The 22710-nt window shown below is 45.7% G+C and overlaps 1 protein-coding gene across 3 annotated transcripts in view; it reads left to right on the top strand.

The window, feature by feature from the left end:
• Positions 1 to 22710, top strand: part of SOAT1 (sterol O-acyltransferase 1) — an 85631-nt gene that overhangs the window by 31241 nt on the left and 31680 nt on the right. For all 3 annotated transcript variants that reach the window (XM_077452848.1, XM_077452849.1, XM_077452850.1), the window contains exons 3-7: positions 3243 to 3301; positions 3928 to 4076; positions 5950 to 6012; positions 6307 to 6414; positions 8434 to 8713. In XM_077452848.1, coding sequence (XP_077308974.1) covers positions 3243 to 3301; positions 3928 to 4076; positions 5950 to 6012; positions 6307 to 6414; positions 8434 to 8713 — 659 coding nt within the window. The remainder of the gene's footprint in view (positions 1 to 3242; positions 3302 to 3927; positions 4077 to 5949; positions 6013 to 6306; positions 6415 to 8433; positions 8714 to 22710) is intronic.

The following is a 22710-nucleotide window of genomic DNA, read 5'->3' as shown; positions in this document are numbered from 1 at the left end:
AATAAAATAGGAGGGGAGCTCTATTTACAGAGGATTTAATCTCACTGCCTTACCTTGCAATGTCACATTTGTACTAAAGATTGTTTTAAAGCTGTTGTAAACAATATATATTTGTTAAAATAATAAACAAACATGTTATACTTGCCTGTTCTGTGCATTGGTATTGTACAACACAACACAGCACTGAATCTCCTCTTCTTCAGGAGTCCCCAGCTGATGCTGTCTGCTTCTCCATCTGCCCCCATAACAATGCTATGGGGGCAGGAGTGTGGGCTCTGTCCCCAGCTAACCTGTGTGCGTTCATAGATGCACACAGCATGGCTCAGCCCTGCCCCCTGCTCCCTCCTCACATGATTTGATTGACATCAGCAGGAGCCAATGTCTCCCCCTGCTCCCTCTGTTTCCTGTGTGGAGAAAGAGAGGAAAGCAGGGAAGGCACTGGGGAAAAAAAAAAAAATGTCCTCCCTCTGGCCATCCACAATGCAGCAGATCGAATAGAACAGGGCATCCTACCACCAACAATTTCCTAGCAATAGGCTGGTATATTTGGCAGTTTTTCTACATTTGGGTCTAGGGCCAATTATGGGCTTTTATTTATGTGCCTACGCATAATTCTAGTGGCAAGAATCTGTCCTGTCTCTGACATCTGTCACTAACTGCAGGTAACCCCTGGGTATGTGGATTTGTGAGCGCCCATGGCTCCCCTGAGCCAGTCATTGCTTTTGTACAGGTGAAGTGCTTATTAATGTGCACATACACCTGTCACCCAGCTGCATGAATGTTCTGATTCTTGCCACTGGAATCTGGCACATGCACATATTCACACATATGAAGAAGGCCTAAAGCTGGCAAGAAGTGGTTGAAAATTGCTGTTTGAGGCTGTCCCAGACTGTGCACCAAGAGACTCGGGTAGATGAATTTTCAATACTTTCTCACACTCTTATCTGCTAGTTACACATCAGCAGGAATGAAAGCTAAATACCTTTATTTCTATAGACAGTAGTGTGAATCGTTTGATTGTGTAACTACAAGTGTAGTCTGTAATCTGGAGTTAAATAGTAACACCTTTTAGGTCAGCAAGACATTGGGATGGGAAGGGGTTATTAGAGTTCACAAAACTGAAAAGAAAGGGCTTGGAAAGGCCAGGAGGTGTTTGTCACCAGTAATTGCAACATTCTACTCTTAATGTGCTTTTTGTACTTGTGGCCTCCATTAATAATCTAGAAGTATTTTCAGATAACAGAGTGCAACCAAGGTCTTGGTGCAGCTTGTCAGCTCTCCTTGAACAGCATTGCAAGGGTCTGAATAAAGTCCAGAGACCCAAATGTGTGTGTGTGTGTGTGTGTGTGTGTGTGTGTGTGTGTGTAATGTGTTGGATGGAGTTACAAGCCTACTTGCTCAAGTCCTGCCTTCCTCTGGCATTGGGTCATGCAATGGGTACCATGGCTATGGCCACACAGTCTCTGCTGAAGGAGTCTGTTAATGCCTCTTCAGTATTTTTCAAGGCATCGCGTTCCCTTTAACATCACATCACCAGTCCTGTTAAATCCTAACTATACTCTATTCTAAATACCCTACAATGCTAAGATGTCTGTATGTACTAATATGCTGAGGGTGCTCCCAGTTCAGTCACATGATCGTCTCCCAGCACCAGCTTTAGTGAAGAAGAGAGACAACAGATGCCCTATAGTAAGTCTATGGGTGACATCACCGCCCAGGCTCTGCAGGCATTGTTGACATCTCCTCTTTACTGAAGCTGGACGCTGGAGAGATCATGTGACCGGATCAGCATAGTTGAGTAATAGGCATTCATCTACAGGGTAGTAAGAATAGGCTTAGAATGGGGGTGGGAGCATGTTTAAGAACACAGTAGTTCAGATTTGACCTGACCTCTACCTTAACCATTTCAGCTCTGGAAGATCTTAACCCATTTCTGCTATTCAATTCAGTACTGCGCTACTTTGACTGGCAATTGCACGGTCATGCAACATTGTACCCAAACAAATATGTATGTATGTATGTGTGTGTGTGTGTGTGTGTGTGTGTGTGTGTGTGTGTGTGTGTATATGTACATACATACTATTCTATTCTAGTGGTATTTGATCACCACTGGATTTTTATTTTTTTTGTGATTATATAAACTAAAAAAGACTGCAAATTTTGAAGAAAAAAAAAATATATATATTTGACTTTCTGCTATAAAACCTTTACAATAAAAAAAATAAAAACATTTGTTCATACATTGTTGCCAAAATGTATTCTGCTACATGTTAAATAAAAAAAATCCACATGTATATTTGATTAGTTTGTGTGAAGGTTATAGCATCTACAAACTATGGTATATTTACTGGAATTTTAATTTCTTACTACTAATGGTGGTGATCAGCAACTTATAACGGGACAGCGATACTGACACTAACGGACGCTGGGGAGAACTGACAAACTACCACTGACCTCACCAATGACACCAATACAGCGATCAGTGCTAATACTATACAGTGGCTGGGATGGGGGTGTCCCTATAGCGATAAAGAGTTTAAAAGTGTGCCTAACAATGTCTAAAGTGAGCTGCTTTTTACTAATCTGCTTCTCCTTCCTGCAAAGCAAACTGACCGCTCCTTCTGTACAGAGCTCTGTGTTGTCTACCAACATAGAGCTCTTGTGCTGTGATGATCAGCAGGTCCCTGTTGTGTACAACAGCTGGTAGTAGGCAGTGATGTACAGGTATGTCACTTTGTCTACTCTACAGCGTCCGCCCGTCTGCAGTACATTGCGAGCGGTTAGGATTTTCATTATTTATTCTTGTCTGTTTTTTCAGCTCATGTAATCCTGGCCACACATAGCTTAAATGTTAGGTGATTCTGCAGGAAATAGCCGAAACTGAGCTGTGGGTGTTTCTGTCTAAAAATTAAAGGAGTCGGGAGGAAAATTCTTGGCTGGACAGTGACAACAGCCAAACGGCTACAGTCATTGATAGGTATTCTGCAAGCTGCAGGCCTGGCTGTCAGGATATAACTGGTGACAGTTGGGATTCCTCCATCCACGCTGTTTAGTGCTGATGGTAGAGTCTATTTCTCAGCTTGCAGGCTGAATTGGAGAAATATTAACATGCAAGGCTAGCCTAATGTTCCTGAATTTTTTGTACTAAAGATGTTGCATAGTGTTAACTGTCCTCTATGCATGTTTACACTTGGTCTGTCAGTGAGTGCACAGTGACCTGACTTGTGATTTCTTACTGACAGGTTTTATGGACTTGGAACATGTCATCAACAGAAAAATGGACCTAAAGAAGAAGGCGGAGGTAAACGTCCTGTTCTATCTGCTGAACCTAAACTTCTGAAACGAAAGCATCAGCAACTGCACTGCTTGGCTGCATTATCTATTGTATTATTTCACATTGGTGATAAACTATACCTGAAACAGTCTGCTGGTACATACTAAAATTTGGGAATACACTCAACCTCACTGGGACAGCACTGTGGAGAAAACTTCCTTTATTAAGAAAGGAAAATATTTGCAAGTTCAGAAATAAACATAGATGTTAAAGGGTAGGGCCACCCTTTAGGTGTTCAGTTCTGTGTGGGGCATAGCGGGCTGAGTTTTGCCTTTGACTTTCTAAATGCCTTCTATATCCCTATAGGATAACACCCAACTGTTCCTGAAAATTTGGGTGTTCTTGCCCACCGCTTCTGTTGCAATCCTAATGAAATAAAATCCAACAAGTATAGTGTAGAACATTTCCTAATGGCATGAACACGTATGCAGGCCCAGGAGCTCATAATAGAAGTCTCAACAGAGATTTGGAGAAATACAATAAACCATTTTGACTGTCCAGGAGCTCCACTGAGCTTTTTATATGCTATACATGAGAGAAAAATACATATATTTACATTGATACATTTTAAAGTGTTTCCTCTTGCCCTCTAGCTTTTAAAGAGTGAGTTGATGAAGGAAGTAGACATTCACTTCGATGAATTTGTAAACAATTTGATTGAAGAGTCCACAGCTCTAGAAGCCTCCACTGCAGCCACCAACTTCTACCCTGGAAATGGAGAAAAAGATGGCAACAAAGTAAGGTAATGATAAAGAATAAATTATTGGCTTGGATTTCATTCCTTTACTCACTTTAAAGTGGCTGTAAACCCTTACAAACCACTTTGACCTACAGGTAAGCCTAGATTAAGGCTTATCTGTAGGTCCAATAAATATCTCCCAAACCTATACGGTTTAGGAGATATTTGCCCGAAGACGGGCACTGCTGTCTACGGCGCATGCGCCGTAGACAGCGGCGTGCAGGTGCACTGAGCGTGGCATCCTCGATGACGAAGATGCAGCGCAATGCCGCGCGTCTCGGCTCCCGTGCGCATGCGCGGGAGTGACGTCATCGCGGCTTCGCTGAATGACAGCGGCGGAGCTACGAGACCCCACCGAGAAGATGGATGTGCCGAACTACAGGGGACAGCGGTGACTTCGCTGGCTCCTGTGTCAGGTAAGTGACACATAATGGACTACTATGCGATGCATAGTAGTCCATTATGCTTTGCCTTTGCAGGGAATGAAAGAGGAAGTAAACTCATCAGGGTTTACTTCCTCTTTAATGGAATGTTGGATTTGCCTTCCTGTTGTTGTTTTTTTTTTTTTTTTTTTTTTTTTTTTTGTATTGCACAAAATACAACCTGTTTGGTTTTTATCTGCAGTCTGTGTCCCAACTGTGGCGATCACTTCACTTCAGATAAATAAGGAAGTGTTATGACCTCTGTCAGGTTGTTGGTACAGTTTGTGGCTTCCTGTCTGAGTGACAACTCCACAAATATTGTTTCTGAGAGTCCATAGTTTACTTGAACATGGTGTCCTATCTCAAAGAATAATTAACCCGTACCGTGGGGCTCATTGTGTAGTAAGTTGGCCTATCCATTTGCTGGTAATGTGTCTTGGTGGGCCTCGGACTACAGGTCACCTTGACATTCTTGTGTTTGATTTTGCAGTAGAGCCTATTTTATGTTAAAATTTGCAATTAAAGAAAAAAAAGTGCTGGAAATATCATTGTAGTAATACCATTGTTTTCTTCACATATGCTTGCAGTTCTAAAAGCTATTTTTTATTTTTTTTTTACATGGAGATTACGCTCAAATTTGGGAGTATTGGCAGTGAGCCTTTCCTATATGTGCTCCGCAACTGCAATGTCAGTATACTCAAGGGGCAAAGGATTGTTCTGTATGTTAACTGAGTTCGCAACTCCCATTTCATAATGACTTGTACAGCCAACTCATACTATAAACGTATAACAGCTGAACAGATGTTGCTGTAATTTTCACTTATAAACAGCATTGTAGATTCTGTAATCTGACCATGGATAGTTGATATTTTTACGTATTCTTGCATTCCCTGTAAGGGTAGTAAACATTTTAATTTAATTCCTTCATTAATAAAGTGAGTACCTGCCTAATGATATGCAGTTCTTTGTAATAATAATGAACCATTTCGTACCTAATATATCTCCTAAGGGCTGGTTTACACCACATGAGGTGAATCTGCGCTAGTCAGCTATTCCAGCGCAGTCCCACTGTAATAGACAAGGTAAAATACATGGTCTCCTATGCGCCATTGCGTTGTGGTTGTGCATGGGCACGGTGTGCTGAAAAGTACTGCATGCAGTACTGTGTTTTCTTTTTTTATCAGTCCATAGCAGTGTGAGGCAACCCACTTGCTCCACACGGCCAGCATTTGAACTTTGAGATATCTGTGTGACATCTCAATAGTTTGTTTAAAATAACATAAAGGAACCAGCAAATTGCATTGGTTCCTTTTATTTTTATGACTGCGCTGTTCTTTGCCCCACCGCATTGCAGCGTAGCAGCTGGTTTGAAGCAGCCCTGAGTTTATTACTTTTGTGTAGCATTGCTGCTGTGCATAGAACTGTAACCACACACAATATTTATTTTTCCTTAGGGCAGTGGCCAGGCCCCCACCTGAGCATGGGAAGCTGTTTATGTCGAGACGTTCTCTACTAGAGTAAGTGATAACCTTCCTATAGAAATTAAATTAGATTGCATAATCTTTTGTTCCAGCTTGGTGCTCAGAGACATTGTAAATAACTATATTTATATATATATATATATATATATATATATATATATATATATATTCTCTCACTTATCAAATCTATGTAGGAAAAAACTAAAACACACACACACACACACACACACACACACACACACACACACACACGTATGTAAATATTATACAATTTTTATATGTGGTGGTTTTAATCATTTACACTTGACCATTTGTTTTATTTTTCTGCAGTGAGCTCTTTGAAGTCAATCATTTTCGGACTATCTACCACATGTTCATTGCCCTCCTCATCCTCTTCATCCTCAGCACACTGGTAGTGGATGGAATTGATCAGGGCAGGTGAGTGTCCTATTAAAGAATATATTTTGTTGGAAAGCTGTATAATTTTGGATTTGCCCTTTTATCAACGTTAACTTCCCACCATATTGCATAACAATATACATGGTGTAAGAGTACAAATTACAGTCTCCAGATAAGACCAGTAATGAGACACGTTGAAAGATGAGGACCATGCTTGTATGAATGTGCAATTTTAGAAGGTGGAGAAACAAACACATGCGGTAAAGAAGCCGCAACACCCCCCCCCCCCCCCCCCCAAAAAAAAAACCTCTTGGCGACCTGTGTTTTGTGTGTGTGTGGTTTTTAGTACTGCAAATATTTGGAGACCCAAGGGCGAAGATCTGATAATTGAGACTGCGGGGCTACTGCTAACCTCCAACGTGAAATAATATAATTAGCTTGCAGTGCCTAGTGCTAACTTTATTTTTTTTCTTTTATTTTTTTTTTCTTTGTACTTTTCCATAACAGAAAATATGCAGACACAAATGTACGTTAATGTCGGAGTTTTTCTGTAAAGTTGTTGTAACTATTGAGTGATAATGCACATTTATCTGATTTAATTAGATATTGCCTCACAAAAGACTTCTTTCTATGAGCTATCACATATTTACCCTGCTGTGGCCCTGGCCAAGTGTCCTTCAAGCAGTCTGTGAAACTGCAGGCCTTTCCCATTAATAGTAAGAAAGACCTTGATTGTGTCATTTTTCATTCTGATAAAATAGGATTTCATAAAAGGCAATAATATGTCTGTTCTGGAAATTTTATAGAGGATAACCCTATCCTCCATACTGATTAGTGGTCCCAAATTAATAGAAAATAATAAAATGGATAACATGCACAAAAGATACACTTAGCATCTTTCCAGATAGCTGTTTTAAACACTTAGGTTTAATATTACTGTTTTTACTTGTATGGTAACAAAGGGCGTAACAGACGGGGTAATTTCTTATCAATACCAAAGAATGCAAACAGGTAATCAAACATTGTTGGTGCCGTGTGCACAATGCGTGCAGGGTAATACATAAGCAAAGAATATAAACTAGAATACAGTTGTATACAGAATGTACAATTTATTTCACAATATCCTATACAAACTTTGTACTGTTAAAATGGTAAATATAATGTGTAACACAAAAATAAACAATTGGTGCACTTGTATAATCCTTTATAAGATAAATGTATTTTTCCATACAACTAGCATAAGCCTATCTTGATCTCTGCCTCCTGTCATCTCCTGCACAGCAGCAATGGCATTGGAAACGGGATGGGCAGCACTAAGGGCCAGTTGGGTTCTTCCAAGACTCTGACAGCCACAACCATGACACCCAGATGCAAAGGAATGATGGGACTTGTAGTTTTGCAACAGCTGGAGGTCCGCTAATTGCATATCCCTGCTCTAGGGTCTCACACACACACACACACACACACACCCCCCTCACACACACACGCTGAGGAGAGATCAGTCGTGCAAGTGGCTTGCTCTGGGAACACTCAGAGGAGCCAGGAGTGCCTGAGGAGGACCCCAGAAGAGTAGGGTCAGGGCTGCTCTATGCAAAACCATTGCACAGAGCAGGTAATTATAACATGTTTATCTAAAACTTGTGACTTTCTAGGTGTTTGATTCCAAAGAAAACTTTTTTTTTTTTTTTTTAACAAACCTGTTTTATATGGAATTGCACAGAACAGCCCCGATCTTCCTCTTCTCCTGCTGCTTTTCGAGTCCCTGTGTGAAGCGGAAGAGAGGGGAGAAAAGATAGTCTCTTGCATCTCTTCTCCCCTCTCTTCCCCTTCACATAGGGAAGGGGGAGGCTGGAGAGCAAAAAAAAACAAAAACACTTTTTTTTTTTTTTTTACCACCTTGCATTACGGTAAAACATTTAACCTTTTTTAGTAACACTTAAAGGGGTTCTAAAGGGAGAAGGTTTGTTACCTTAAACACCTGCTAAAAATAATTGTTAGACCAGCTAGGTGAAGCTGTGTGGAATATGTTCTAATCATTTTTTGTTTTTTGTCTTTTAGACTTGTCCTGGAGTTTGATCTCTTGGAATACGCCTTTGGCAAATTCCCAGTTGTTTTCTCTACGTGGTTATGCATGTTCTTGGGCACGTTGATCATTCCATATGTACTTTTGTCAATGTGGGCCCAGGGATACAAGACCTCTTCTCATCGCAAACTCCGCACTTTGTTTTATGGATCCCTATATATGGCATTCCAGATGGGTCTTGGCTTCTGTCCAGCATACATAGTTCTGCAGCACAACTTACCCCCAGCATCCCGGTTCGCTGTCATTTTGGAACAGGTAATTAATCAACTTAATGTGGAAGATTTACAAAAACTTTTTCACACAATCTGGTGCAGCTGTGCATAGTAACTGATCAGCTTCTAGGTTTTATTGTCAAAGCGTAATTGAACAAGGTGATTGGTTATCACCAGATTCTGTGTGCAATCGTTTTAGTAAATCTCCCCCCAATGCATTGCTCATTTGAGTCTTGGGTCCCTCTTCTTCTTCTTCTTCTTCTTCTTCTTCTCCTTCTCCTTCTCCTTCTCCTTCTCCTTCTCCTTCTCCTTCTCCTTCTCCTTCTCCTTCTTCTCCTTCTCCTTCTCCTTCTCCTTCTCCTTCTCCTTCTCCTTCTCCTTCTCCTTCTCCTTCTCCTTCTCCTTCTCCTTCTCCTTCTCCTTCTCCTTCTCCTTCTCCTTCTCCTTCTCCTTCTCCTTCTCCTTCTCCTTCTCCTTCTCCTTCTCCTTCTCCTTCTCCTTCTCCTTCTCCTCCTTCTTCTTTTTTAGATTTCCTTTTCTTCTGTTCTTGCCCTTCTGCTTGTGTACACAAATGCATGTTGGGAAAGGACCAACTTTGTTGTTCATATAGGGGCAAACTGTAGTTTCCCCTTCCAAAAAATGTGATGAATTTCATTAGCGCACACAACATACAATTTGCATAATTAAATAGTAAAAATAAAAACTTGACAACATTGTGAAAAATTTTAATACAGCTGAGGTCTTGGTCATACTAACACTCGCATACCAAGCCGGCTGACAAAAGATAGACAGTAATGCAGTTAACATCAAGGGTTCAGAGTCCTAGGAAACCTCTGTGATATTAGCCATTAACAGGCCATACATCAAATAGTAGACATCTAGGCTTGATATTCACCCAATCGAACCAAGTCTCTCCCTTGGTGGACTGAACAAATATTTCACATATGGGTACTGGGTGATCATTCAGCATAGTGAACCTGCTGCAATTGCGGGATCATCACGATTATCAAGTATAGGAAGTCCCACAGAAGTAAGATATGAGCTTCAGTAAATCCCAGTCCATCAGGTATAAGCAGAAGACTTCAGTATAAATGGCTATGGCTTATATATGTAGGACAAGCAAGAGAAGTACAAGCAGGCAGATAAGCCACTTAGTATGCAGATTCAGGCAATCGAGCAGCTTAGGACACAGGTGCAAGCATCATGAAATACACAGACTGTATAAAACTACAGCAGCCATACCAAGTTTAACTCGTAGAGCTTGAGCTGCAAGTCCGTGTAAATCGCGCCGCTCCTCTCCACGTGGCATAAGCAAACAGTCAAACTTGCATTTGGTGTACTACTCAACTGAAGATGGTGATCCCATTGCGATATACTCACAACTGCCACATACAGTGCCTTGCAAAACTATTAAACCCCCCCCCCCCCCCAGGGTTTTACCTATTTTGTTACATTACAGCCTTTAGGTCAATGTTTTTTTAATCTGCATTGTGTGTGATGGCTCAGAACACAATAGTCTAAGTTGGTGAAGTAAAATTTGAAAAATATATACATAAAACTATTTTTCTGAAAAAAAACCCCGGATAATTGTGCATATGTATTCACCCCCTTTGTTATGAATCCCATAAAAAGCTCTGGTGCAACAAATTACCTTCAGAAGTCACGTAATTGGTGAAATTATGTCCACCTGTGGGCAATCTAAGTGTCACACCTTTTTTGAAAGGCCCCAGAGGCTGCAACACCTAAGCAAGAGGCACTACTAACCAAACCCTTCCATGAAGACCAAGGAACTCTCCAAACAAGTAAGGGACAATTGTTGAGAAATACAAGTCAGGGTTAGTTTATAAGAAAAAAAAATCCAAATCTTTGAGCCCTAGGAGCACCATCAAATCGATCATAACCAAATGGAAAGAACGTGGCAAACCTGCCAAGAGACCGCCACAGACCAAAATTCATGTACTGGGCAAGGAAGGCATTAATCAGAGAGGCAGCACAGAGACTTAAGGTAACCCTGGAGGAGCTGCAGAGTTCCACAGCAGAGACTGGAGTATCTATACATAGGACAACAATAAGCCGTACGTTTCATAGAGTTGGGCTTTATGCAGTGGCGTATCCAGGGTATGTGTGGCTGAATAGGACCTGCAGCAGTGTAAACATCCAGCACATCCAGGGATTGGCGAGCAAGCCAGCTGGATGTGCAGCTCTGATGAAAGACTTCACCTGTCAGATCCAAGTTGTGATGTTGGGTATGGGTGGGACTGCCACTCAGACCTGCCCCTCTGTCAAACAACCAGTGTAATGAAAGCTCGCATTGTACTTCATTGGGCCCCCTACAGGAGATCTGAGAGGAGGATCAGGCACCTAGGGGTGTCAGGCAGTAGGCAGTAAAGGGAAACTGTCATCGTCCATTCAGATCAAAGTATAAGGTAAGTACTACAGCTGAGTGCCTCCATTGCTGGCACCATCCCTGCACTCTCCTGCCATCTGTCTGTAAGGCACCTAGTGAATGCTTTGCTCTGTGCCAAGGCCCATCCCTGGTGTGGGGAGGCATTAAATCTGACATTTACCTGAAAATCGAATTGGGTACACTATTCAGTTTTTCTCATTCAACCAGCAGGCTGAATGAAAAAAAAAACTGACCGCTCTGGGAGACTCATTACACTGGTTGTTTGACAAAGGAGCAGGTCTGAGTAGCAGTCCTGCCCATAACCGACATCACAGCTTGGATCCAACAGGTGAAGTCTCTGATTGGAGCTGCACAGTGCACATCCGGTGGGCTTGCTCACCAGTCCCTTGATGTTCATACTGCTGTAGGTCCTATTCAGCCAGAAGTTGACATACATCACTGGCTGGGACAAAGATGTAAAGTGTCAGGATCAATTGTCTGTTCCCCTCCCCAGGGGGGTTTTTCAGCCTTGTGTAACCCTGCACTCACAGATCGCAACTTTCACTTTAAGGCCTCATGTACACTGCTGGTATACGGACGTTCAGAGGCAATTGGTTGCTTTTTTCAGCTGCCCCTGAACTCATCCTATGTTCTTGTGTGTACATGTACACAGGTTCGTTTTTAATGTCCTTTTCCCCATTCATCTTTCAGGACAGCACCATAGAGAGACACTGGCTCCTCCCCACTTAGGAAACACCGCCTTTCAATTCAATATTTAAATCTCACCGTCCTTCCGGCCCCTCAGTTCAGGTGTTTCCTCCGGTGGGGAGACATTGCTAAGAAGACTTGGAGGAGAGAAGACGCAAAGAAGCCCTTGAACTGGAGGGAACTGAGAGCAATAGACTTGGCTCTCAGAGCTTTTCAGAGAAAACCCCTCAGCGGTGCCCTACATCAACAGGCAAGGGGGTAACAGGAGCAGATCCTTGTGTGTTCTGGCAGAATCCATCCTCAGGTGGGCCAAAGCAAGTATTCTCTCTGTTTTTGGCAATACATTTGAAGAGGGAAGAGGGAACAAAACCAAGTAGCGAATTTCCTCAGCAGAAAGATGCTGAGGGAAAGCGACTGGGTTTTGAGCCAGGACATCTTCGTGATGATCACTCAGAAGTGGGAGGGTACCTTGTGTGGACCTCTTTGCTTTGAGGGTGAACACTAAAGCGCTTCGGTTCTTTTCCCTAAACAGATGGGAAGGAACAGCCAGTGTGGATTCACCAGCTCAGAGCTGGCAGAATGGACCTCTTTGCTTTGAGGGTGAACGCCAAAGCACATCTGTTCTTTTCCCTAAACAGATGGGATGGAGCAGTCAGAGCTGGCATTTCTCAAGGTGTTATGCCTAGCCCCCCCTCCATACTGATTCCAGCAGTTCTGAGAAAGTTTTAGTCGGAAGACACAACCCTCATTCTGATCGCACCACACTAGCCCAGAAGGCCGTGGTTCACCATCTTGATGGGTCTGGCGGTGGAACCTCCCTGGATTCTGCCTATCCAGGAGGGTCTTCTTTCTCAGGGTCCAATCTGTTGCCCCCAGGTGGAGCGATGGAACCTCGCAGCGTGGCTACTGTGGAGAAATTGCTAAAGGGCAAGGGTTTCTCGGATCGACTAGTGGCGACTTTCCTAAATTGCAGAAAAAGGGAGATGCAAGATATCTACCTAAAGGTGTGGAAATGCTTCAATAGTTGGTGCACAGAAAGCTCCTTTGTATGCAGTTCTGTAGCAGTGCTGGAATTTATGCAGGAAGGAGTGGACAAAGGATTAGCCCTTAGCACCTTAAAAGGACAGGTGTCTGCCCTGAGCATTTTCCTGGAAAAGCCACTAGCAATAGATCCTTGGATAGCTAGGTTTTTTTAGAGCCTTAGGCAGGCAGAGGCCAGTCGAAATTTCTTCCTTCCCAGTGTGGGATCTTTCTTTAGTTTTACAGGCCCTTACAGGGCGTCCTTTTGAGCCGCTGGAGTCCTGTACGTTGAAGTTGATCGCCCTCAAAACTGTTTTTGGTGGCGGTCACTACGGCAAGGAGAGTGAGTGAACTCAAAGCCCTTTCTATTAGGGCACCTTTTTTTCAGGATTTCCCAGACCGTTTGATTTTTGAAACGGATCCGGCTTTTTTGCGGAAGGTGGCCTCTAGTTTTCATACAGGTCAGGAAATAGTTTTACCTACCTTTTTTTGTTCGAATCCTGTGAGGGAACAGGAACATGTTTTTCACAAATTGGACGTGTGTCCTTCAGTACTTGGATAGTACAAAACAGTTGAGAAAATCCAATTATTTTTGTGTTATTTTCAGGGGCCTGGAAAGGGTCCAGGGCCTCTAAACGTATGTTAGCCAGATGGTTAAGGTTGGCCATCAGTCAGGCTTATGTAATAGGGGGGTTGGAGCCTTTGGGTGTAAAGTGCTGCAGGCAGTAGTCCCACCTGATGGTAAGGCGCTCGCTTATCCTCTCTAGTGCTGTCCTGAAAGTTGAATGGGGAAAAACAAGTTACTTACCGGTAACATCCTTTTCCAGGAGTCTTTTAGGACAGCACCGGTACCAATCCAAATTGTTGGATATCTATGAGAACTCATCGCATGAGAGTGTCTGTCTGGTAAGATAAACAGTTATATGACACGTTCTTGTGTCTCCCCGGTTGGCCAGAAGTACTCTTGAAGAACTGAGGGGCCGGCGGGACGGTGAGATTTAAATATTGAATTGAAAGGCGGTCTTTTCTAAGAGGGGAGGAGCCAGTGTCTCTCTATGGTGCTGTCCTGAAAGACGACTGGAAAAGGATGTTACTGTTAAGTAACTCCGATTTTTAGGCAGTTGCGTTTTTATAGGCTTTTCTTTGAAGGCAAAAAAAGAGTTTAGACGCCAAAGTTTCCGATGCTAAACTTCCGCTAAATGAGATACCGTCTTTTTTTTTTTTTTTTTTTTTTTATATATATTTTTATTGAGTTTTAGACAGACAAACAAACATTCAACAAGTAACAGTGACATGCCACAGTATTATGGTTAGACCCACGCAGGGGCCTACAAGTTATTTCAACAGTATAAATCGACAACTGTAGCACATCCACAAACAACAACTACTAACTTAGTGCTAGGTTGGCTCCCACTCCATATAAACACTTAGGACCAAATTCTTCAGCTGGGCCGCAAGGGACAATAGAAGAAGTGAACTAGACTCATAACAGTGGCTACACTAAATAATATTAAACCATGAAGTAAAGCAATACTAGGGACCCACAACAACCACGCTCCCATCTTCCCTCAGAATGGCAACCCGAACATGTTAATCTGTAGTCACTGTGGAGGCTTCAGCCAGCCACTTAGACCACACTCTCGTGTATTTTTTGGGGCAACCCCTATTATGGTATGCTTCCTTATAATGTGGTAAGACTTTATTGACATGGGATTTCCACAACAGTATTGACGGCGGGGCCTGCTTTTTCCAGCATAAAGTGATAATTTTCCTGGCATAAAAGAGTAGGAGTCCTATCAGGGTTCTGTCCGCTATCCTGGGGGCCACCCCCTCCACCAAGCCCAGAAGGCATATCCGCGGGGTCTGGGCTACCTCTATTCCCACCACTTCATGAATTATGGATAGTACCTGTGACCAGTAACGCTGAATTACCGGGCAGGACCAGAAGATGTGTATATCACCCGGATCCCCAGTGCATCGCCAACATTCCGAGGACAGGGAGGTTCTCATTTTATGTAATCTATACGGGGTAATATATGCCCGGTGTAGTATTTTGTATTGTATGAGACGGTCTCGAAGGGAGACCAGGATGGTGAAGGGAAAGTCCCATATGTCCTCCCAGTCCTCGAAATCCAGGTCCGGTATGTCTTGAGTCCATCTCTGTTGGAGCTTTTGACAGATCTGGAAAAGAGACCCTAAGAAGGTGCGCATAGTGGACCGAAATCGGCTTCCTAGTACATTCAGATCTTGTAACCTTTTCCAGGGAGGACTGCACAATTTGCGTGGTATTGGGTACCACTTGGGCCTTGAAAGCATGGGATAGCTGCATATAGCGGAATACATGCGAGGGGGGTACATTATTGCGAGATACCAGGTGATTAAAGGGGTGTATAGTTGTACCGGATGTGAGGTCAGATATGAGTTTTATGCCACATCTGGCCCAAATTTTGGGGTCTGGTAGTGAGTAGAGGTGAGGTAAGGTAGGATTGTTCCATAGGGGGGGTGTGTGGGGAGATCGCAGTCCTTGGAAACCCCTCCAGTCCCAGTCCCACCCTCCAGGCCCTTAGAGTTGTGTGCATGGAGGGTGTCAGGTCATAGGGGGCTTTGGGACCCCGCAGGGGTAAGTGTGTCAGGGCCTCCACGGAGCGGACCACCGCAGCCTCCAGAACGGCCGCAGGGTTGGACATGTCCGGTGCCATCCACCAGACTACCGTAACTAGCTGCGCTGCCAGAAAATATTTCTGGCAGTCAGGAAACTGCAACCCCCCCGCAACACGGGACGCATCAGTGTGGATAGTTTAAACCTATGGGGGCCGGAGCCCCAGAGGAAGGAAGAGAACAAACGATTCAATTTTGTAAAAAATTAGGAAGGAATCCATTGTGGGGAGTTACGGAATAGGTAGGTAAATTTAGGGATTATCTTCATCTTAATTAGGTTAATGCGGCCTAATAGGGATAGGGGAAGGTTTTCCCAGGCTTTCAACCTGGCCTTGACATTTTTGACCACCGGATCTAGGTTGAGGGGGATAAAGCTGGACACATCTCTCGAGACCCTCACTCCCAGGTACACCATGTCATCTACCCATTGCAGTTGGAGGTCTGGCGGGGCTAGTCGTTTTGCCTCAGGGTCAATAGCAAGTAACTGGGCCTTCGTCCAGTTTACCCGCAGTCCAGTTATCCTAGAAAAGTCAGTCAGTACTTGCAGCGCTCCTCTAAGAGAGGGGTCCGCGTCATTCAGAAAAAGCAGGAGGACGTCAGCGTACAGTGCTACCCTCTCCTCCAGCCAAGCTATTTTTAGTCCTTTTATATGGGGCGAGACCCGCAATTCCTCCGCCACCGGTTCCATAGCAATGGCGAAAAGTGCTGGAGAGAGAGGGCAGCCCTGCCTGGTACCCCTGGACAACGGGAAGGGAGCAGAAACATCCCCCGCCAGCCTGATGGCTGCCTTCGGGGATCTGTACAGGGTCTGTAGCCACCCAATAAAAACCAACGGAAACCCCATCCTCCGCAGAATTTCCCAAAGATAAGGCCATTCGATCGAATCAAAAGCCTTCTCGATATCAAAGGAGGCAACCGTTCTAGTGCCCACATTATCATGTTCGGCATGCAGATTAGTGAAAAGTCTGCGGAGGTTGATATCTGTCGATTTCTGGGCCATGAACCCAGTCTGGTCAGGGTCTATAATGGAGGGCAGAAGGGGATTAAGTCTAACCGTGATTAATTTAGAGAAAATTTTAAAGTCAGTGTTAAGAAGAGCAATGGGTCTATATGAGGCGCATTGTTTGGGATCTTTATTGGGCTTGAGAATTAGAATGACATGAGCATCTGCCATGGAGGGTGGGAGCGCTCCCCCCTCCAGACACTGGGTATACAGGTCAGCCAGCAGAGGGGCTAGCAGATCCGCGTGGGATCGGTAGAACTTGACGGGCAGGCCGTTCGGGCCTGGGGCCCTCCCAGCTGCGAGCGAGTTAATAACAGCGTGCACTTCCTCCGCAGTAATAGGCTTGACCAGATGGGACCTCTCCTCTTCCGAGAGCCACCCCAAGGCCAGGGGGTCCAGGAGAGGTGCCATCTCGCCCGGATCCACATCAGGAGGGAGCGTGGAAGTGTATAGTGTCTGATAGAAGGCCCGAAACTCCCTTAGGATGCCCTCCCGGGATGTAATAGAGTCCCCGGTAGGAGAAACCAATTCGGGAATCAGGGTCATAGGGGTATCATGGTGAGACATCATTGCCAGTAGCCTACCATTCCTATCGCCCTGCTCAAAAAACCTTTTGTTTAGAGTGAAAAACCTCCAAACGGGGGATCTCAGAGAGGTGGAGGTGGAGACACCTTTTTGTGGAATGAAGCCGATCGAAATTGGAAACCGAGGGGTCAGACCCATAGTCAGCGGATGCCTCCTCGATCTCTCCCTCCAACTGAGTTTTTGTGGCCTGTTGATTGATTTACCTTGACCGTCTTAATTTCTGACATATATTGCCCTTTAGTGTATGCCTTTAAAGGCATCCCAAACTGTGGGAGGAGAGGATGACCCCGCATTAAGTTCCCAGTATTCTCGCAGTGCATGTGGGATTCGCCTCGCTATCTCTTCATGGGAGATCCACTGTACCCCGAGGCACCACAGGGATCCGCTGCGCCGCTCCGTCGTCCGCAAAGTGATTTTGAAGGGGGAATGATCAGACAGCCCACTAGGCAGGTATGTCGCCTCCACTACGTCCGATAGCATAAATTGATTGGCGAACGCATAATCTATTCTAGAGGAGGTTTTATAGGACGTAGAGAAGCATGAGTAAGCCTTAGTGTGTGGGTGCAGCCATCTCCACACCTCCGTAACTCCCGCCGCGTTTGTCCGACCCATCAGGTCCTCCCCTAGAGGATTGCGATGGAGTGGGCCTATCAAGATCAGGGGAGAGGGTGTTATTAAAGTCCCCCAGGATTAGTAATTTAGCTGGACAATACGGGGTGATCCTCTCCAAAATGGTATACAACACTTCCGGCTTAAAAGGTGGTGGAATATACACCCCTACCAAAATATACCGTTGTTGCCAGGCCGTGAATACCACGATTACAAATCTGCCATGAGGGTCCGTGTGAACAGCTTCAACTGTGCACATAAAGGATTTGTTTATCAGGATGGAGACCCCCCTGGCGTATGAGGAATACGTAGCATGAAAAGTCTTCTGAACCCAATGCTTTTTCAGGGCCAACAACTTACTCCCCATCAGGTGGGTCTCCTGTAGGACCAATATGTGCGGGTTGTGCGTCTTGATATACTGGAACATCAGTGCCCTTTTAAACTTAGAGTTGAGGCCCCTGACATTCCAGGATACCACCGACCAGGTACCTTGATCACGTGACGCCATGATTCCAGGGGGGAGAGTCTACCAGTCGGATGATTGAGTCCCACCTGAGACCCACCCGACAAGCAGTGAGAGAGCACGAGCCAACCGCACATAACATATACAAACCATAAACTATACAACTTCCCAAGCACTGGGTGCTTTTCCTACCGGTAACCGGTGCCCCCCAAAAACACTGGGGGTGGACCAGGAACCAGTCTATACCCAAAACTAACCGTAACATTGTGGAGTGAGAACCCAAAATCTAGGCCACACTACAGTCCTCCGTAGAACCGCGGACTCAACCTTTGAGGCGTGTATTCGGTAGCAGCTCACTGATGTGCACGTGAACCATGGAAGTCCTCTGAAGGGCCACAACAGCCCCCCTTGGTATACAGAGGCCCCCTAATGTGGGGTGGGGGGGGGGAGTAGTATCCTTCCACGGCAAAAGAGGTCAGTGAGAATGCCTCGAAGCGGGTGGAGAGCAGTTGGTTCCCAACTTCACGCAGATGAACCCAATCGTAGGGGTTCAATGGGGGTCACCTATTCAAGTACCTGTGAGGTGGCTCCGGTACGAAGAGGAGGTTGTGCCAAGAAAAACAAGCAAGGGCCAGGGTCACTTTGCGCACCAGAGACCTCCACGAGGATAGTCCATCAATGCGCTACACTATAACTTAACATTTGGAATTCTGTTCACTGTTTTATATCCTTGTGATCGTGTTAGCAACTTCTTTTGGTTTATAGTTTTTTGGGGATAGCGCAGTGTTGATTGTCATTGACAGTTTTTGGATACACATCAATGCAGGGTAGTCAGCCAGTCGTCCGCGTCCGCTGGGTTGTCAAAGAATCGGAGTGTTCCATCGTGTTGGACACGCAGGCGGCTAGGGTAAAGCATACTATATTTTATGTTCTTGTCACGGAGCCGTCTACGAACATCATTGAATGTTTTCCTCTTCCGCTGCAAGTCAGCCGAGAAGTCAGGGAAAAGATGAATGGATGCGTTTCCATAATTGAGAGTAGGATGCTTGCGGGCCTCCGATAGAATTTTGTCTCTGTCTCGATAATTAAGGAAGCAGACCAAGAAAGGTCTGGGGTGGTTCCCGGGGATGGCACGTCCGGAGGGCACCCGATGGGCCCTTTCAACCACATAGGTAGGAGGGACATCAGTGAGAGCCAACAGATTTTTAAAGAACTCTTCTGCAAAAACAGCCGGGTGGTCCCCTTCTTCTTTCTCAGGAAGCCCCAGGACTCTAACATTATTCCGTCTGAGCCGGTTTTTCGGCGTCATCTGACTTCGCGACAAGGGACTGTACTGTGCGCTGCAGCTCAGCAATGGAGGAGGTATGTGCAGCGGTAAGATCCTCCGTGGCGGAGACTCTGGTCTCAGTTTCAGTCATTCGCCCTCTGATTTTATCAAGGTCATTCCTGATAAAGTTGCACTCCTCTGCCAGGTGGTCAATTCGCACAAGCAGTGATGTTCTGCTCTTCTCGATTGCAGCGAGAATGGTGGCCGTGCTGTCCTGCGGCAAGGGGGCCGGCCCAGCGGCCGCCGGAGCCTCCTCAGTGCCCATCTCCATCTCAGACAGCAAGGCCCGGAGTCTCCCCACAAGCAAATGGTCCGGCTGACTAGGATCTGGAGAGAGTGGAGGCAGTCGGGGTGGGGAGGCAGTCGGGGTGGGGAGTCAGTCTCTGCAGCCTTGGAGTGCTTCTTCCCCTTTCTGGAGGGGGGTGACATCTGACGGGACACAAAGAAGGGGGGAGACCGCAACACAGGAGCAAGAGGGACCACCCAGCGCAGCCCAGGGGATCACTAGGTACCCAGCCGGGGGAGGGTGGCCCAGTCCAGGCAGGCAGATAACAGTCACTTGTGACCCCCCCCCCCCCCCCCACAGCAACCACCCAAGCAGAGACAGATGGAGATGGAGATATAGCTGGGAGAGTGGCCAGGGAAGGCCGCAGGTAGGGGGGGGCAGAAAGGACGTTGGGGAGGGAGACACCAGGCCACTGTGCACACTATGCAGCCCCCCCCCCCCCCCCCCCCCGCTCAGCACACTCAGTCACTACAGGAAGGCAAGTGGATGATGAGGTAGGTGTAGGCCGAAGGATCCCCGAGCTCAATTTAGGGCCTGGCCGGCCGCGACACACTTCCGCGGGGCAGCCGCACAGGAAACAGCGGTGTCCGGCAGGTCTCACTAGGCCGCGGCGCGTCCAGCGGCCCAGGAGGTCCGCGATTTCGGCAGGCGGGCGGAGGGGCAGGCAGGAGGGAGAGGGGGGCACTGGTAGCTGGATGGATGGAAGTCTCTTACCCCAGGCCTGGAGCGATTCGATGCAGGAGATCCGCAAGATGGCGGCGAATGCAGGCCCGAGCGGTGCGCAGTCCCCCACGACCAAAATGCTTCCCAATTTCACCTCAGGGCTCTGGAGGGGACAGAGAGGCACAGATTGCAGAGTTAGTGCGATGATTTTGGGCCAGTAAAAGCCGAGATGGCAAAGGATGGAGTGCAGGATTCCCGGAGCTCTTCAGACACGTCTGTTGCCGCTCACATCCGGCCACGCCCCTCGAGATACCGTCTTTTTGCTGAGATTTTGTTTATAAGCGTTTTTACAGGTACCCAATTTTTTTGAACAATACAAAACTTAAGAATAGCAAATGATGAAAAAAAAACGCTAAAATATATATATATTTTTTTTTAATCAATTGTGTTTTTATTGAAAAGATTTTCAGAGAGAATATACACAGGGAAGTGCAACAACAATTGTCAGTGTCAACAATGTTACAAACAAAAGGCCAAAGAGCAAGAAAAAAGAAATAAATACACACGCAGAAAAATAAAAATCATAATGGTCAGGCAATATCTAGTCATAGGCACAATTAAAGCAGCAATTCACCCAGCAATAAAGGGGACGGGGGGAAGTGTCAGGAGGGGGGGAGGAGGTAGGGAAGGATCCAGTGGGTGGGTATGCCAGGTACCTGAGTGCCTGCAAAGAAAGCAGAGCCAGCCACCGGATCTGGGGTATGCTCAGTTCCCGGGGGAGCCTATACCAGACTGAGGCAACCTCGGGGAGAGACATGTACAGGTGGAGGGGTAAGAGAAAATATCAAGGGATCTCGAACGGTCCATAGGTAGGGGGGTAACGGGACTGCTCTCCCGTACCTCTGCTCAGGAGGGTCAGCAATTGTAGGGGGGGCTGTAGGAAGTCCTGGATTAAGCTGGGAGTGGTCCCATAAGTCCCAAACTCGGAAGAACCTAGGCAATGTGTCGTGAATAATAGCGGTAAGGTGCTCCATTCTATGGATATGTTCCAGAGTTTGTAGTACCTGTGGGAGCGTTGGCGGAGACTGCGATAACCATCTGACTGGTATGGCCCGTCTCACTGCCAGTAGAATAAACCCTAAAAGTCACTAAAATATTTTTAAAAACTTGTAATTGCTTGCTATGCTTCATAGACCATTTATATACCCCTAATGAGTATGTATCCAATACACCACTAGCATTGCTGTTGGCCAAAGTATAATTGGAATTTGACCTATATGATGTTGGATTTCAACCAGATGACCCCACCTTTTTGAGCTTCACCCCCTACTTGATCAAACATAGTTAGGATACTAATCAATTGCAATTTAAAAATTAAATATATTTGCATTTTATTTTTTTCCTCACATATGCTCATTATGGGATCCATAGTAAAAGCACCAAAATTGAGGTTGATACAAGTGCACTGCTGCTCTCTCAGCTGTTGCTACTCACTCTGGTCTCACAGAATGGCTGAAATTGTTATATAATACTGGGTTTTTTTGGGCTTCGGGAGGGTCCTATGATGTTATCTTAAATGCTCCTAGATGCAAACGCGGCACACAAATGCCGCAAAACAGGCATTTTTAAACGCCAGTTTGAAGCTGTCAAAAAAATTTGTTCAGAGGAGATTGCCTCAGCGTCTCGTGTACATTAAGCCTTAAACACAGAAGCCTGGCTTCTGTAGTTGAAACTGAAAGTAACATCTCTCCCACTTCTCCTTGAAAGCCTCCCTGCTCTGCACTACAGTCAGAACAAGTGCTGGACTGGCTGACTGCAGTGTGTTCAAGAGGAGGAGGGGGTGAGCTGCCTATAATCCTTATCTCCTTCCTGCTCTGGGAGCAGGGCCGATGCTACCACTATGCAAACTAGGCAGCCGCCTAGGGCGCACTGCTGCCTAGGGGCGCCTGGCTGCTGGTTTCCCTCTGCATGCTCTGCAGGCTGCAGCATGTAACTAACTCAGTCTCAGGCAGCTGCTGAGCAGTATTGTAATTAGAGCCGCAGAGCTGCACTGGAGCCAGCAAAGCCAATGCTTCCTGTATAGCGCCACCTCCTGTCACATGGTCTGAGCAAAGGGTGTGAAGCCAGTGGGGGCGGCAAAATTGGGTTTCGTCTAGGGTGTCAAATTCTTTCACCAGCCCAGTCCGGTAGTTCAGGAGCTGAAAATGAGTGTGCACCCGGTGCGCTGAAAGAGACCTGCACTCTGTATCTTGCGCACTCCAGAACCCTGCTCCCTATGCAAAAGGCACTCCAGAAACCTGCAGTCTGCATAGAATGCTTTATGGTGAAAAAC

Source organism: Lithobates pipiens, unplaced genomic scaffold (genome assembly GCF_037356315.1).
Source record: "Lithobates pipiens isolate NorthernLeopardFrog02 unplaced genomic scaffold, aLitPip1_a1.2 Scaffold_23, whole genome shotgun sequence".
Classification (NCBI taxonomy): domain Eukaryota; kingdom Metazoa; phylum Chordata; class Amphibia; order Anura; family Ranidae; genus Lithobates; species Lithobates pipiens.
This window is presented reverse-complemented; position numbering and strand designations above follow the sequence as displayed.